Source organism: Salvelinus namaycush, chromosome 22 (assembly GCF_016432855.1).
Source record: "Salvelinus namaycush isolate Seneca chromosome 22, SaNama_1.0, whole genome shotgun sequence".
NCBI lineage: Eukaryota > Metazoa > Chordata > Actinopteri > Salmoniformes > Salmonidae > Salvelinus > Salvelinus namaycush.
Window position 1 is genome coordinate 19961945 of NC_052328.1, and position 16296 is coordinate 19978240.

General features: G+C 46.7%; 1 protein-coding gene across 3 annotated transcripts in view; it reads left to right on the forward strand.

The window, feature by feature from the left end:
* LOC120017645 (stromal membrane-associated protein 1-like) overlaps nt 1-14167 on the forward strand; it is a 53643-nt gene extending 39476 nt beyond the window's left edge. For 2 of the 3 annotated variants that reach the window (XM_038960553.1, XM_038960554.1), the window contains 3 exons: nt 7009-7222; nt 9109-9422; nt 12542-12679. In XM_038960553.1, the coding sequence (XP_038816481.1) occupies nt 7009-7222; nt 9109-9422; nt 12542-12679 (666 nt within the window). Of the gene's footprint in view, nt 1-7008; nt 7223-9108; nt 9423-12541 lie in introns of all 3 variants that reach the window. The other variant, XM_038960552.1, reaches the window with a different exon arrangement.
* The last annotated feature ends 2129 nt before the right edge of the window (nt 14168-16296 follow it).

Below are 16296 nucleotides of genomic sequence, written 5' to 3' on the forward strand. Positions count from 1 at the left end.
ATAGTCTGAACATGGTACAGAGACTGAGGAAGAGAGAGGATAGTCTGAACATGGTACAGAGACTGAGGAAGAGAGAGGATAGTCTGAACATGGTACAGAGACTGAGGAAGAGAGAGGATAGTCTGAACATGGTACAGAGACTGAGGAAGAGAGAGGATAGTCTGAACATGGTACAGAGACTGAGGAAGAGACAGGATTGTCTGAACATGGTACAGAGAGAGAGGATAGTCTGAACATGGTACAGAGACTGAGGAAGAGAGAGGATAGTCTGAACATGGTACAGAGACTGAGGAAGAGAGAGGATAGTCTGAACATGGTACAGAGACTGAGGAAGAGACAGGATAGTCTGAACATGGTACAGAGACTGAGGAAGAGACAAGATAGTCTGAACATGGTACAGAGAGAGAGGATAGTCTGAACATGGTACAGAGACTGAGGAAGAGAGAGGATAGTCTGAACATGGTACAGAGACTGAGGAAGAGAGAGGATAGTCTGAACATGGTACAGAGACTGAGGAAGAGAGAGGATAGTCTGAACATGGTACAGAGACTGAGGAAGAGAGAGGATAGTCTGAACATGGTACAGAGACTGAGGAAGAGAGAGGATAGTCTGAACATGGTACAGAGACTGAGGAAGAGACAGGATAGTCTGAACATGGTACAGAGAGAGAGGATAGTCTGAACATGGTACAGAGACTGAGGAAGAGAGAGGATAGTCTGAACATGGTACAGAGACTGAGGAAGAGAGAGGATAGTCTGAACATGGTACAGAGACTGAGGAAGAGAGAGGATAGTCTGAACATGGTACAGAGACTGAGGAAGAGAGAGGATAGTCTGAACATTGTACAGAGACTGAGGAAGAGAGAGGATAGTCTGAACATGGTACAGAGACTGAGGAAGAGACAGGATAGTCTGAACATGGTACAGAGACTGAGGAAGAGACAAGATAGTCTGAACATTGTACAGAGACTGAGGAAGAGACAAGATAGTCTGAACATTGTACAGAGACTGAGGAAGAGAGAGGATAGTCTGAACATGGTACAGAGACTGAGCACACAGAGTATTTTCCTCACTCAGCTGTCTCCCAGTCTGAGAACAGCAGTGGAGAACGAGAGATGGAGTGATGGTTAAATAAAGCATTTGTGAATGAGGTGTGTTTGATAGGTGCCACAGTCATTCCCCCACCACTCCCTTCATCCCACTTCCAAACTCCCTTGGCTCTCCACTGCCGACACACACACACACACACACACACACACACACACACACACACACACACACACACACACACAGATCTCCCCTTTCTTGTTTCACGGCTCACAGCATACACCGGCTGCACGCCGACACAGCACAGTCCTGACTCTGAGCATGGACACAGCACAACCCATGACACAGCACAGTCCTGACTCTGAGCATGGACACAGCACAACCCAGGACACAGCACAGTCCTGACTCTGAGCATGGACACAGCACAACCCAGGACACAGCACAGTCCTGACTCTGAGCATGGACACAGCACAACCCAGGACACAGCACAGTCCTGACTCTGAGCATGGACACAGCACAACCCAGGACACAGCACAGTCCTGACTCTGAGCATGGACACAGCACAACCCAGGACACAGCACAGTCCTGACTCTGAGCATGGACACAGCACAACCCAGGACACAGCACAGTCCTGACTCTGAGCATGGACACAGCACAACCCAGGACACAGCACAGTCCTGACTCTGAGCATGGACACAGCACAACCCAGGACACAGCACAGTCCTGACTCTGAGCATGGACACAGCACAGTCCTGACTGAGCATGGACACAGCACAACCCAGGACACAGCACAGTCCTGACTCTGAGCATGGACACAGCACAGTCCTGACTCTGAGCATGGACACAGCACATACTAGCATCTCCAACTGCCGCTGTTACCAACCCCAACCTGTCTTCTCTCTCTCAGCCCCTCCCCTGCCTCCATCTGCTCTCCAACCCTCTCCTCCTTCCCGCCATTCCTCCATCCTCCCTCCTTGCTTCCTCTTTCCTTCCCCGCTCCCCTTCCTTTCCCATCTCTGTCTCTCCCTCCCTGCCTGTATTCTGTTCATGTAGGACACACACAACACATCTGCACTGTTTGCACATGGAAGGAATCCAGACGCACAATGAAAGAATACACATGAATACACACTTTCCTACTGGCTGCCTATGGTTGGTTTGTGCTACTGGTTTGAGCTGTGGTACACACACCCACAAACACACAGCCATACACTAGACAGCGTTGCTCTGCTTTCCCTCCACTATCAACCAGGATTCTGGTGTGGATTCTATCTCCAGTATGTCAATTCTGAAAATGTGATTACAGATCTCCATGACCTGGGATTTGTGTTATCCCCAGCTTTTCAACCAACGACCCTTTTTCCCTCTGAATATTCTGGAATAACACAGGCGGAGAGATGGTGTTCTCCCACCTGTCGGTTATTAGTCTTTCAAACTGCCCCCCTCACCCCTCTTCCCTGGCCAGGTCTGTGCTCAGTAAAATAACCCCCCCCCCCCCCCCCCCCCTCTCTCTCTTCCCTGGCCAGGTCTGTGTTCAGTAAAACAACCCCCCCCCTTCCGTGGCCAGGTCTGTGCTCAGTAAAATAACCCCCCCCTCTCTCTTCCCTGGCCAGGTCTGTGCTCAGTAAAATACCCCCCCCCCCCCTCTCTCTATTCCGTGGCCAGGTCTGTGTTCAGTAAAACAACCCCCCCCCCTCTCTCTATTCCGTGGCAGGTCTGTGTCCAGTAAAATAACCCCCCCCCCCCCCCCCCTCCTCTTCCGTGGCCAGGTCTGTGCTCTGTAAAATAAACCCCCCCTCTCTCTGTTCCGTGGCCAGGTCTGTGTTCAGTAAAACAACCCCCCCCCCCCCCCTCTTCCGTGGCAGGTCTGTGCTCAGTAAAATAAACCCCCCCTCTCTCTGTTCTGTGGCCAGGTCTGTGTTCAGTAAAATACCCCCCCCCCCTCTTCCGTGGCCAGGTCTGTGCTCAGTAAAATAAACCCCCCCTCTCTCTGTTCCGTGGCCAGGTCTGTGTCCAGTAAAATAACCCCCCCCCCCCTCTTCCCTGGCCAGGTCTGTGTTCAGTAAAACAACCCCCCCCCCCCCCCCCCCCTCCTCTTCCGTGGCCAGGTCTGTGCTCTGTAAAATAAACCCCCCCTCTCTCTGTTCCGTGGCCAGGTCTGTGTTCAGTAAAACAACCCCCCCCCCCCCCCCCCCCCCTCTTCCGTGGCCAGGTCTGTGCTCAGTAAAATAAACCCCCCCTCTCTCTGTTCTGTGGCCAGGTCTGTGTTCAGTAAAATACCCCCCCCCCCCCTCTTCCGTGGCCAGGTCTGTTCTCAGTAAAATAAACCCCCCCTCTCTCTGTTCCGTGGCCAGGTCTGTGTTCAGTAAAACAACCCCCCCCCCTCTTCTGTGGCCAGGTCTGTGCTCAGTAAAATAAACCCCCCCTCTCTCTGTTCCGTGGCCAGGTCTGTGTCCAGTAAAATAACCCCCCCCCCCCCCCCCCCCCCCCCCTCTTCCCTGGTCAGGTCTGTGTTCAGTAAAACAACCCCCCCCCCCCCTCTTCCGTGGCCAGGTCTGTGCTCAGTAAAATAAACCCCCCCTCTCTCTGTTCCGTGGCCAGGTCTGTGTCCAGTAAAATAACCCCCCCCCCCCCCTCTTCCCTGGTCAGGTCTGTGTTCAGTAAAACAACCCCCCCCCCCTCTTCCGTGGCCAGGTCTGTGCTCAGTAAAATAAACCCCCCCTCTCTCTGTTCTGTGGCCAGGTCTGTGTTCAGTAAAATAACCCCCCCCCTCTTCCCTGGTCAGGTCTGTGTTCAGTGAAATAAACCCCCCCTCTCTATGTTCCGTGGCCAGGTCTGTGTTCAGTAAAACAACCCCCCCCCCCCCCCCCCCTCTTCCGTGGCCAGGTCTGTGCTCAGTAAAATAAACCCCCCCTCTCTCTGTTCTGTGGCCAGGTCTGTGTTCAGTAAAATAACCCCCCCTCTTCCCTGGTCAGGTCTGTGCTCAGTAAAATAAACCCCCCCTCTTTCTGTTCTGTGGCCAGGTCTGTGTTCAGTAAAATAACCCCCCCCCCCCCCCCCCCTCTTCCCTGGTCAGGTCTGTGTTCAGTAAAATAAACCCCCCCTCTCTCTGTTCTGTGGCCAGGTCTGTGTTCAGTAAAATAACCCCCCCCCCCCCCCCCCCCCTCTTCCCTGGTCAGGTCTGTGTTCAGTAAAATAAACCCCCCCTCTCTCTGTTCTGTGGCCAGGTCTGTGTTCAGTAAAATAACCCCCCCTCCGTACACATACAGACGTATTACGTGCACGCACATACACACACAACCTTCTGCTCAGTAGGATTGTCGGCTGCAGATGGTGTATCAGAGGGGGGTAGTGTGTGTGTTCTGCCAGATTCGGGCAGGCTGGAACACACGCTGATAAGTATTTGTGGGTCTGAATGTAGAAGTATATGAATACTGACACGGTGGGAAAAGGCTGTTGAATGGAAATGCCACTTCTAATTCACAGCTTTGTGGAGAATCAACAGAGGGGAGTATAACACGGATACTGGTGTTAGAGTGGGAGTCCAGCCATGCACAGATCTGTGTGTGTTGTGTGCATGTCTGTGTCCACTATGTACAGTCCCTGCTGATTTTCTTCCCCTACCATCTCTTTATTCCCTCCACATTGACCAGACACACACCCCTCCCTCCCTCTCCTACTCTTATATCACTACTGATCCAGAAGGCAGTCAGACAGAAACACACATCTAACGTTAGGAAAACACTTCTTTTTGGGCCACATGCAAATGCCTAGGTATTTATAGCACACTGATACATATTGCAACGCTCCAGAGCCTGTCACCTTCATCTGTCTCGGCCCTAGTATAGTGTGTGTGTGTGTGTGTGTGTGTGTGTGTGTGTGTGTGTGTGTGTGTGTGTGTGTGTGTGCAGACAGTAAAAGGTCATGCTCATGAATAGTACACGTTTGTGTGTTTAATCACCACTGTCTGTCTCGGACTCAGTTCGTCTGTTTGTACGAGGCCATGTGTACAGGTGTGTAAGTATGAGTCACTGCTTTTCTACTTCGTTCCCCCCTCTTTTCTCCTGCTCCCTCGTTCCCCAGTCAGAGAGACTGCAGAGAGACTGGGAGAGCAGCGCCGCCTGCTAAGCAGCCGAATGCCACCACACACAGAGCCCTTCCTGTGGCGCGTGTACATGCGCGTAAAAGCTCCGTCATCGCGCAACTTCCCTCCCGTCTCGCCTTATTCATGAACTGACTCCCTCCTCTCTCCCTTCTTCCCTCCTCTCTATCGCTCCTCTCATTTCCCCTGTCCTCTCCCCGTTCCCTCTCTTCCTCATTGCAGCCTCTATCTTAGCCCTTCCTACGCACATACACATATTTTACGCCACCCTTTCTTCATCCCCATCCATTAGACTTAACGGGTGTCTGTGTGGGTAGGTATGTTTGCGTATTTAAGCCCTGACACTCGTGGAGATTGGCCTGTATGGATAGGGCCAAATGGAAACTTTTCTAACAGAATAACTATATGCATGACCATGGTAGCAATTGATGGAGAACACTTTGGAGATGATGGGGTAATTATCAGACCAAAGGTGAGGACACCACAGTTCACCTGACACAAGACCGAATCCAAACATCACACTGTTGATTTGATGTGCATTTTTGTTCAATAATGAAATCTGAAAATACTCTGGATACATCCAGTAACATCACAAATATTCATTGACATTTTGGAGCAGGTGCCAGATAAGAAAAGTGATTAGCAGGGTTTGAGTTAGAGAACTAACTGGTGTCTCCAAGTGGTCACACACCTTTCAATGTACCTTTTGACTCTAGGAAAGGACCTTAACTATAAGGTGCTTTTTCTGAGCTTCTAGCTTTTCTGTTGAGGAACTGAAGCAAGGACACTTGTATTATTTTGTTTGGAACACAGCCCTGCATCCGCACCTTAACACAATTACTGTTGTTTTTTTACGCAAACCGTTATCTATCGCAATCTGGGTCAGGTGGGCATAATTTGAAAGCGTATTCTATTGCCGAGATAGCTAGCTAAGTTCTAAAATAAGATCTTACAGTGTCAGGCTTTCCAAAGGCTCTTCAGACAGACAGATTGTCATTTTGGTGCACATAGACAGGAGTCATGAGTGCCTTCATGTACGTGTTCCGTGGCTAATTATCTTCACAATACGACAAACAGGCTCGTTGTGTTCAGGACAACCCAGGACGTAACGCATGTCATCCTTGTAACTGGATCAAATACAGTGATCGTAAACGTTGATACTGTAAATGACATGAGTTTTCAAATATGGAAACGTGAAGTGCACATTTGGACTCATGGGTGTGTGGTTTGCTTGTATGACATCAAAGCGGTATTTATTATAGTCCTCAACATCTCATCTTTCAGAACACATCCACTCAGAAAACAAATGGGTAAAGGTATTGGGGGTAACTTCTTGTCACGTGCGGTGCTCAATGCTGTCAGTCAAAACCATTATGGCGCGGTGGGGCGCAGAGCCTGAGCTCTGACGTCATGTATAGCATGTTGCTGTACCGCCAACGCATTCCAATTTAAACGCTTATCAAAGACAAAATCTGCCATTTTCAACATGTATATGCGATGACGGGGGCTGTGACAACGGTTAAAAGGTTTTATAAAGGGTGTGTGTGTGTCTTCTCAGCCTCGTTCTCGCTCTATTCATCTCTCTCTTCTGCACCAGTCTAATTCATATCATCCATCTCACTTAAGGTGACAACACCTCTTCTCTTCCTTTTATTTGTCTCTCTCTCTCGCTCTCTCTTTTTTTCAAGCGCTGCCTGTCAGTCGTACTACCTCTACGTTGTGAGTGTATGCATGCATGTATGTGTGTTTGTGCATTCTGCTCATGCAGGTTGGCTTCAGTAAATCAATTTGGCCATAGATCTATCTCACAAACACACACACACATTCTCTCTGTTCCTATGCGTTGTTCTGTCCCTCCAGGCGGTCTCCAGTGCAGCCCCAGGCGCCCCAGCAGTAGCGGCGTCCGCGGGGGGATCGGGGGGTGCTGCTGGCCCCCAGGCTAATCTAGATCTCTTCAGTGAGAAGAACAGTAGCAGCACCAAGACGGAGGAGGGGGCCAAGAAACCCCTCTCCAAGGACTCCATCCTCTCCCTCTACAGCAACACCACGGTCAGCCCACAGCCTGCTGCCCCAGGTAATGCAACATACAGTACATACATACATACAGTTGAAGTCGGAAGTTTACATACACTTAGGTTGGAATCGTTAAAACTTGTTTTTCAACCACTCCACAAATTTCTTGTTACAAAACTATAGTTTTGGCAAGTCGGTTAGGTCATCTACTTTGTGCATGACACAAGTCATTTTTCCATTCATTTTTTACAGACAGATTATTTCACTTATAATTTACTATATCACAATTCCAGTGGGTCAGAAGTTTACATACACTAAGTTGACTGTGCCTTTAAACAGCTTGGAAAATTCCAGAAAATTATGTCATGGCTTTAGAAGCTTCTGATAGGCTAATTGACAAAATTTGAGTCAATTGGAGGTGTACCTGTGGATGTATTTCAAGGCCTACCTTCAAACTCAGTGCCTCTTTACTTGACATCATGGGAAACTATAAAGAAATCAGCCAAGACCTCAGGAAAAATAATTGTAGACCTCCACAAGTCAAGTTCATCCTTGGGAGCAATTTCCAAATGCCTGAAGGTACCACGTTCATCTGTACAAAAAATAGTACGCAAGTATAAACACCATGGGACCACGCAGCTGTCATACCGCTCAGGAAGGAGACGCATTCTGTCTCCTAGAGATGAAGGTACTTTGGTGTGAAAAGTGCAAATCAATCCCAGAACAACAGCAAAGAACCTTGTGAACATGCTGGAGGAAACAGGTACAAAAGTATCTATATCCACAGTAAAACGAGTCCTATATTTCGGCATAAACTGAAAGGCCGCTCGGCAAGGAAGAAGCCACCGCTCCAAAACCGCCATAAAAAGCCAGACTACGGTTGCAACTGCACATGGGGACTTTTTGGAGAAATGTTCTCTGGTCTGATGAAACAAAAATAGAACTGTTTGGCCATAATGACCATCGTTATGTTTGGAGGAAAAAGAGGGATGCTTGCAAGCCGAAGAACACCATCCCAACCGTGAAGCACGGGGGTGGCAGCATCATGTTGTGGGGGTGCTTCACTGCAGGAGGGACTGGTGCACTTCACAAAATAGATGGCATCATGAGGGAGGAAAATTATGTGGATATATTGAAGCAACATCTCAAGACATCAGTCAGGAAGTTAAAGCTTGGTCGCAAATGGGTCTTCCAAATAGACAATGACCCCAAGCATACTTCCAAAGTTGTTGCAAAATGGCTTAAGGACAACAAAGTCAAGGTATTGGAGTGGCCATCACAAAGCCCTGACCTCAATCCTATAGAACATTTTTGGGAAGAACTGAAAAAGCGTGTGCGAGCAAGGAGGCCTACAAACCTGACTCAGTTACACCAGCTCTGTCAGGAGGAATGGGCCAAAATTCACTCAACTTATTGTGGGAAGCTTGTGGAAGCCTACCCGAAACGTTTGACCCAAGTTAAACAATTTCAAGGCAATGCTACCAAATACTAATTGAGTGTATGTAAACTTCTGACCCACTGGGAATGTGATGAAATAAATAAAAGCTGAAATACATCTCTCTCTCTCTATTATTCTGACATTTCACATTCTTAAAATGAAGTGGTGATCCTAACTGACCTAAGACAGGAAATTTTTACTAGGATTAAGTGTCAGAAACTGTGAAAAACTGAGTTTAAATGTATTTGGCTAAAGTGTGTGTAAACTTCCGACTTCAACTGTAGCTGAGTGAACCTATTCTTTATGTAGCGTTGCTGCAGGAGAAATCTAGTGGAGGTAACCTTGAGAATGCATTTCCTCTGCTGATATTAAGTGTTGACCCAAATGCTTTCTCTCTCTCTGTGTGTGTGTGTGTGTGTGTGTGTGTGTGTGTGTGTGTGTGTGTGTGTGTGTGTGTGTGTGTGTGTGTGTGTGTGTGTGTGTGTGTGTGTGTGTGTCCTCTCCTCCAGCTGCTGCTATGTATATGGGCCAGCCTCCGATGCAGCAGTTCCCCAGCCAGCCCTCCGTACAGCCTAACTTCCAGACTTACCCAGGAGCGCCACCCACAACCATGACGGCCTGTGTTATGCCCCAGGGAGGAGGAGCCATGATGGGGCAGAACTCTGGCATGATGGTCGGTATGGCGATGCCCAACGGCGGTTACATGGGTATGCAGCAAGGCATGATGGGGCCTCCGGGCGGAGCTATGCCAGCGGGGGCGGGGACTCCCCAGATGTACGCCGCCATGCAGCAGCAACAGCAGGGCCAGTGGAATGTGAACCAGGTAATAAACACATACACACACAGTGGGTGAGCATGTGGGAAATTATCTTCTCATTCCCCCCTCTGTGTGTCTCTCTGTAGCTTTACCCGACCTCTGTGTGTGAGCATTGTCATTTTCCTGACGACTGCAGGAGGTTAATGAGAGATCATAAATCACTGTGCTCCCACTGACAACACATCAAACACACACACACTCTGCCTCGGTGCGGTACATGATATGGTCGTGTGTGTACTGTAATGGGTTCAGGGCGTGCTGTTGGGCTTTTAACCTATGGGTGGGGGTTGGGAAGGATGGTTGGTGGGGGGGGGGCTACTCAAAAGTGCTCTCGAATCATTAGGCTTGTCTGGGCTACACACACAAATACACACACACACACATCTCAGACAAGCCGATAATTCTACTGCTGCAAGGGCATTTCTAATGGATTAGATAGCCAAGACTGGACAGTGGCAGGAGAGGCAGAGGAGAAATGGGCAAGGGGGATGGGAGGGAGATGGACTGACTGAGGACTAAAGAGATGAGAGGAGGGTATACTCTATACGGTCCTTTACACATGCAGTAAGGAAATAAAATTCCAGTCATCTGATAGCAAGCCAGTAAATACCCATTTCCAGTCATTGCGCTAATGCTAATTAGCAGTGGCTCACGTATCTACCTCTAAATGACTTCATACTTCTGAGCTGTCTTGTATTATTCATGACCATAATCTAGCCTGGGCTAAAGCAAGGAAATCTTGTTCTGATGCTGATTGGCTTATTTTTAGGCAGTTACGAAACAAGTGTTCTTTTCTTCTCAGGAAGGCCAAGTCTGAATATTTTATGTCTGTTACCACTGATAACCTGTATGACCCTAGAACGTTTTGGAAGGCTATTAAGTCTATGTCTGGTAACAGTAATGTTAATGAATTACCGTCATGTGTTTTGAAGGACTCTGTTGCTATATATGACAAAACTGAAACGCTGAATTGTTTCAATGAGCACTTTGTATCATCTGGTAGGCTGTTTGATTCAGTGTCCTCTGTCTCTGTACAACCCTGTGTGGATGAACCAGTGTCCTCTGTCTCTGTACAACCCTGTGTGGATGAATCAGTGAGAGCTGGTCAAACTTTTAGCTTTTTGCCATTCTCAGTGCAGGTGGTACATAAAGCCCTGAAATCCTTAAATCAGAGAAAGCCTGCAGGTCCTGATCTTTTGGATCGCTGCTTTTTAAATCTGGCAGCTGATTTCATAGCTGAACCACTTACATATCTGTTCAATCTAACCCTGGAATGTAATGAAATTCCAAAGATCTGGAAATCAGCATTTGTCCTACCACTTTTAAAAGGGGGAGATCCAACTCTTTTAAATAATTATAGGCCAATCTCAAAGCTGTCACCCCTGGTGAAAATTCTTGAAACCCTTGTAAGTGAACAGCTAAAATAGTTTTTATTTACTAACTCTATTTTATCATGTACCAATCGGGCTTCAGGAAGAAGCATAGCACAATTACAGCAGCCATGAAGGTTTTAAATGATATCACTGAAGCCCTTGACAAAAAACAGCACTGTCTCACTTTTTATTGATCTCTCTAAGGCTTTTGATACAGTTGATCATGCTATACTAAGGCAGAGATTGTTGAGTGTAGGTCTTTCGGAGCATGCAGTTGCATGGTTTGCTAACTATCTGTCTGATAGAACTCAGTGCACTCAATTTGATGGGCTTATGTCTGTTAAATTGTCTGTCCTTACTGGTATGCCTCAAGGCTCTGTACTTGGTCCTCTCTTATTCACTATTTATATAAATGACAAAAAATTTGCAAAATGTGCAAAATGCACAACTTCACTTTTATGCTGATGATACTGTTATTTACTGTTGTGCCTCGTCTCTGCAAATTCTGGAAAGCTTTTGTAAAACTGCTTTTTATACTGTGCAACATACCTTGTCAGTTGAAGCTTATCCTCAATACTGACAAAACTAAACTAATAGTGTTCTCTAATGCAAGAAATAGACCTCTGAACCTTTCACCTATTACTACCTGTCAGGGCAATGAGATTGAGACTGTAACCTCATATAAATATCTTGGAATTCTAATTGATGACGGCCTCTCTTTTAAATTGCATATTCAACAACTTACAAAAAAAATGAAGCTGAAATTGGTATTTTATTTTAGGAATAAGGCCTGTTTTTCTTTTGAAGCCAGAAGGAGGCTAGTATCAGCTACATTTATGCCTTTACTAGACTATGGGGATATTTTATATATGAATGCTTCCGCTCAGTGTTTGAGATCAATTGACACTCTTTACCATGGCACTTTGAGATTTATTTTAAACTGCAAAACCCTTACGCATCACTGCACTTTGTATACCAGGGTTGGCTGACCTTCTCTAGTCACTCGTAGGCTCAGTCAATGGTATACTTTTATTTACAAAGCCATTTTGGGTTTACTACCTTTTTATTTGGGCATTTTTATTGTTCAGAAATGTGGTGGGTACTCTCTTCGTTCGCTGGACTTTATCCTGCTAACTGTTCCAAATGTCCGAACTGAATTTGGTAAAAGGGCTTTTATGTACTCTGCGCCATCGTCTTGGAACACCTTACAAATTACTTTTAAACTGGAAGAACTTGTCCCGATTTGGTGTTTTTAAATCACTGATGAAGGATTTTGACGCTGATTCCCTGACCTGTCAATGTTTTTAATTTGCTGTTTTTGATTTTGTTATACTCTTGTGAATTCAATGGTTTTTACTAGATTACTTGTAGTTTTTCATGTTGTTTGTCTGTAATTTTTGTAATGACTTGTTGCTGCCTATCTTGGCCAGGATGCTCTTGAAAAAATAGATTTTAAATCTCAATGAGCCCTTCCTGGTTAAATAAAGGTTAAATAAAATAAAAAAATAAAAAATACTGGACACAGAGACATAAAAATGGTATCCACAAGTTCATCGGACTCTGGGGAAAGTAGATAAAGGGCCTCATTATCAAACTCCCGAAGTATCCCTTTAAGCTGGTTGTTGCTGTCATTCTAGAATTGTCTAAATGGTTTGTCCAACCCTCTAACGGTCTCTATTTTCTCTGCCCCTCCCTCCTCTCTTTCTCTGCCTCTCTCACACACCATGTTTCTTTATCTCTTATCTCTCTCAGATGACCCAGCAGATATCGGGCATCGCCATGAGTGGTGGTGTGGCAGCGCCACCCGGCTTTGTTCCACCAGGTGCTCCCATGGGTGGGGGGGTGGGTCCTCCCTCGGGCCAGACCCTCAGTACCCAGCTGTGGAAGTGAGGGAGGGGAGAATGGGAGAGGGAGGCAGAACAACCATGTCACCCCAAATCTCCTCCTTAACCCTCACTCACCAACTGCAAAACAGGAAACAACACACATGGGGTCAATCTATGGACTGCTCCACTGTTCTCCCTCCTCTCCGTTTATCATTCCTTTAGAGACCCCTCTCTCCCTCTGTGTGCTGAGGGTCAAAGGGCAAGGGGGCGGAGTCTCGGGTGAAAACAGACTGGCAGCTGTGTGTTCATCTTTTTACTTGGGACTTTTACTTTCTTCTTCTTTTGACCTTTTTTTCTTTTGTTAAAAAAAAACATATTGGTGAAAGAGAAAAGCTGCTGGACCAATAATACAAGCGTCTAATAATAATAATATATCATTACCAAAACCGATAGTGAGTAAATAGATATTTAAATAGGGAGATATGGATAACATGTTGGTGACCACCCCACCCCCCCAATCAATATCATGTGTGTATATTATACTGTACTCCCCTCTGTGCATTCAGAGCTCCTGTAGCAAGACATTGTATGATCCAGTACTGTATTACTGTATGTGTGTGAGATATAGCCCCCCCCCCCCAGTGAGGTTGTGTTCTGCCATCTTACTGTGGTGTTTTGTTGTGTGCAGAACAAGAAGAAGCACAGATCTGTCTGATTGACACTATAAAGCCAAGCCGTACTGGGCTGGCCTGGTTACGCATCCACCATAGTTGCTGGAAATGACAGTGAAAAGACTATATTATCTGAGCCAGCACAGTATGGTTCGGGGTGGCCATTTAGTGTGAATCAGGCATTAGTTTGAGGCAAATAAACCTGGACTACAGTCGGTGGGCCAGGGAGCTTACATGAAATGGGAGGGGGAGGGGACCAGAATACGACGAAGAAAGAGATGATGCCAGTGGTGACATAAAGCTCCAGATGATTCAGGAAGTGTGTTGACATTGGGAGCCTAATGGAGCTGTCAGGGATTGGAACAGTTGGCTTAACATCACGTGTGCTTACTTCCTGGCCTCTATGATGACATAAAGCAGGATTAGACAGAGATTATGTCAATTTATAGATTCTATAGTGGGGAAAGAAAGTGAAGAAATACTGCAGGGGGAAATAGGTGGTGCACTAGGAATCAACAAACAATAGATCAAACACAGACATTCCGTGTTTAGTGTAGTTCTAAGTTGGAGATTCTATCCACATAGAATCACATAGAATCACACTGCCATGTGATAACAAGAGAACACACACACTCTCTCACACACACACACACAAGATAATTCATACACACAGCATGTCCTCCAGGTTTATTTCTAGTGGTGTTTACATTTTCTGGTGCCTAGTACAGAGAGAAATGTTATTTCCGTGCATTAAACAGTGAATAGCCATGAACTATTGTGACCATTTTTGTCGAATGACTCTTTTATTGTGAAGTTGTTTTTTCTTTTCTTTTTCCTGCTTTTACAAGAGGGTCATTTGGAATAAAAGTTGTACTCCTGGAGTTTGTCTCTGTGGTCCAGTGTGTCACAGACCCACAGACACTTGAGGACAAGAAAACCAACCGGAATGTTAGCCGTGCGTAGCGGGTTGGCCGTCCGGTCACCGCTGACCACAGAACATCGGAAGAGATTTTCTGTTCATTTCCCGACGATTGTGCATGTCGAATGGCCATCGTTAGTCGACACCCAGCAGGTGATCTACTAATCACGGCCCATGTTCTTGTTGGTGTGTCTTTACAGACATACACACACATTGTTCAGTTTCATACTCACTGATCTGGTACACACACAAACTCAGCAAAAAAAGAAACGTCCTCTCACTGTCAATTGCGTTTATTTTCAGCAAACTTAACATGTGTAAATATTTGTATGAACATAAGATTCAACAACCTGAGACATAAACTGAACAAGTTCCACAGACATGTGACTAACAAAAATGGAATAATGTGTCCCTGAACAAAGGGGAGGTCAAAATCAAAGTAAGTCAGTATCTGGTTTGGCCACCAGCTGCATTAAGTACTGCAGTGCATCTCCTCATGGACTGCACCAGATTTGCCAGTTCTTGCTGTGAGATGTTACCCCACTCTTCCACCAAGGCACCTGCAAGTTCCCGGACATTTCTGGGGGGAATGGCCCAAGCCCTCACCTTCCGATCCAACAGGTCCCAGACGTACTCAATGGGCTTGAGATCCGGGCTCTTCGCTGGCCATGGCAGAACACTGACATTCCTGTCTTACAGGAAATCACCCACAGAACGAGCAGTATGGCTGGTGGCATTGTCATGCTGGAGGGTCATGTCAGGATGAGCCTGCAGGAAAGGTACCACATGAGGGAGGAGGATGTCTTCCCTGTAATGCACAGCGTTGAGATTGCCTCAAATAACAAAAAGCTCAGTCCGATGATGCTGTGACACACCGCCCCAGACCACGACGGACCCTCCACCTCCAAATCGCTCCAGAGTACAGGCCTCGGTGTAACGCTCATTCCTTCGACGATAATCATGAATCCGACCATCACCCCTGGTGAGACAAAATCGCGACTCGTCAGTGAAGAGCACTTTTTGCCAGTCTTGTCTGGTCCAGCGACGGTGGGTTTTGTGCCCATAGACGACGTTGCCGGTGATGTCTGGTGAGGACCTACCTTACAACAGGCCTACAAGCCCTCAGTCCAGCCCCTCTCAGCCTATTGCGGACAGTTTGAGCATTGATGGAGGGATTGTGCGTTCCTGGTGTAACTCGGGCAGTTGTTGTTGCCATCCTGTACCTGTCCCGCAGGTGTGATGTTCGGATGTACCGATCCTGTGCAGGTGTTGTTACATGTGGTCTGCCACTGCGAGGAAGATCAGCTGTCCGTCCTGTCTCCCTGTAGCGCTGTCTTAGGCGTCTCACAGTACGGACATTGCAATTTATTTCCCTGGCCACATCTGCAGTCCTCATGCCTCCTTGCAGCATGCCTAAGACACGTTCACGCAGATGAGCAGGGACCCTGGGCATCTTTCTTTTTGTGCTTTTCAGAGTCAGTAGAAAGGCCTCTTTAGTGTCCTAAGTTTTCATAACTGTGACCTTAATTGCCTACCGTCTAAGCTGTTAGTGTCTTAACGATCGTTCCACAGGTGCATGTTCATAAATTGTTTATGGTTCATTGAACAAGCATGGGAAACAGTGTTTAAACCCTTTACAATGAAGATCTGTGATGTTATTTGGATTTTTACAAATTATCTTTGAAAGACAGGGTCCTGAAAAGGGGATGGTTTTTTTTGTTGCTGAGTTTACATACACACGTACATGTAGACAGACAGACAGACAGTCTTGTTTAGCCTGCATACTTCATAGGAAGTCACTTTTTATAAGGGACTGGGCCACATTGCAGTACGAGAACAGAGTCCCCTGGGAAAGCAATGGTCACCCCAGTGCATTATGGTCCCCTTTGAGGTCCGGGATCTCATTGAGCCATTCACAACATTCAGGCAGCAGTTCCCATCCATGCAATTGGTCCAAAGTCCTGTCCATCATAGTGTAATCCATATCAAGGTTATGGTCAAGCAAGGTGATGTCAGTAGTGTAGTTCAAGAAATTACTGTCAGTCTGTCTGACCAATGAGCTTGCTTATTCCTCCTTGGTTATCCCACCCC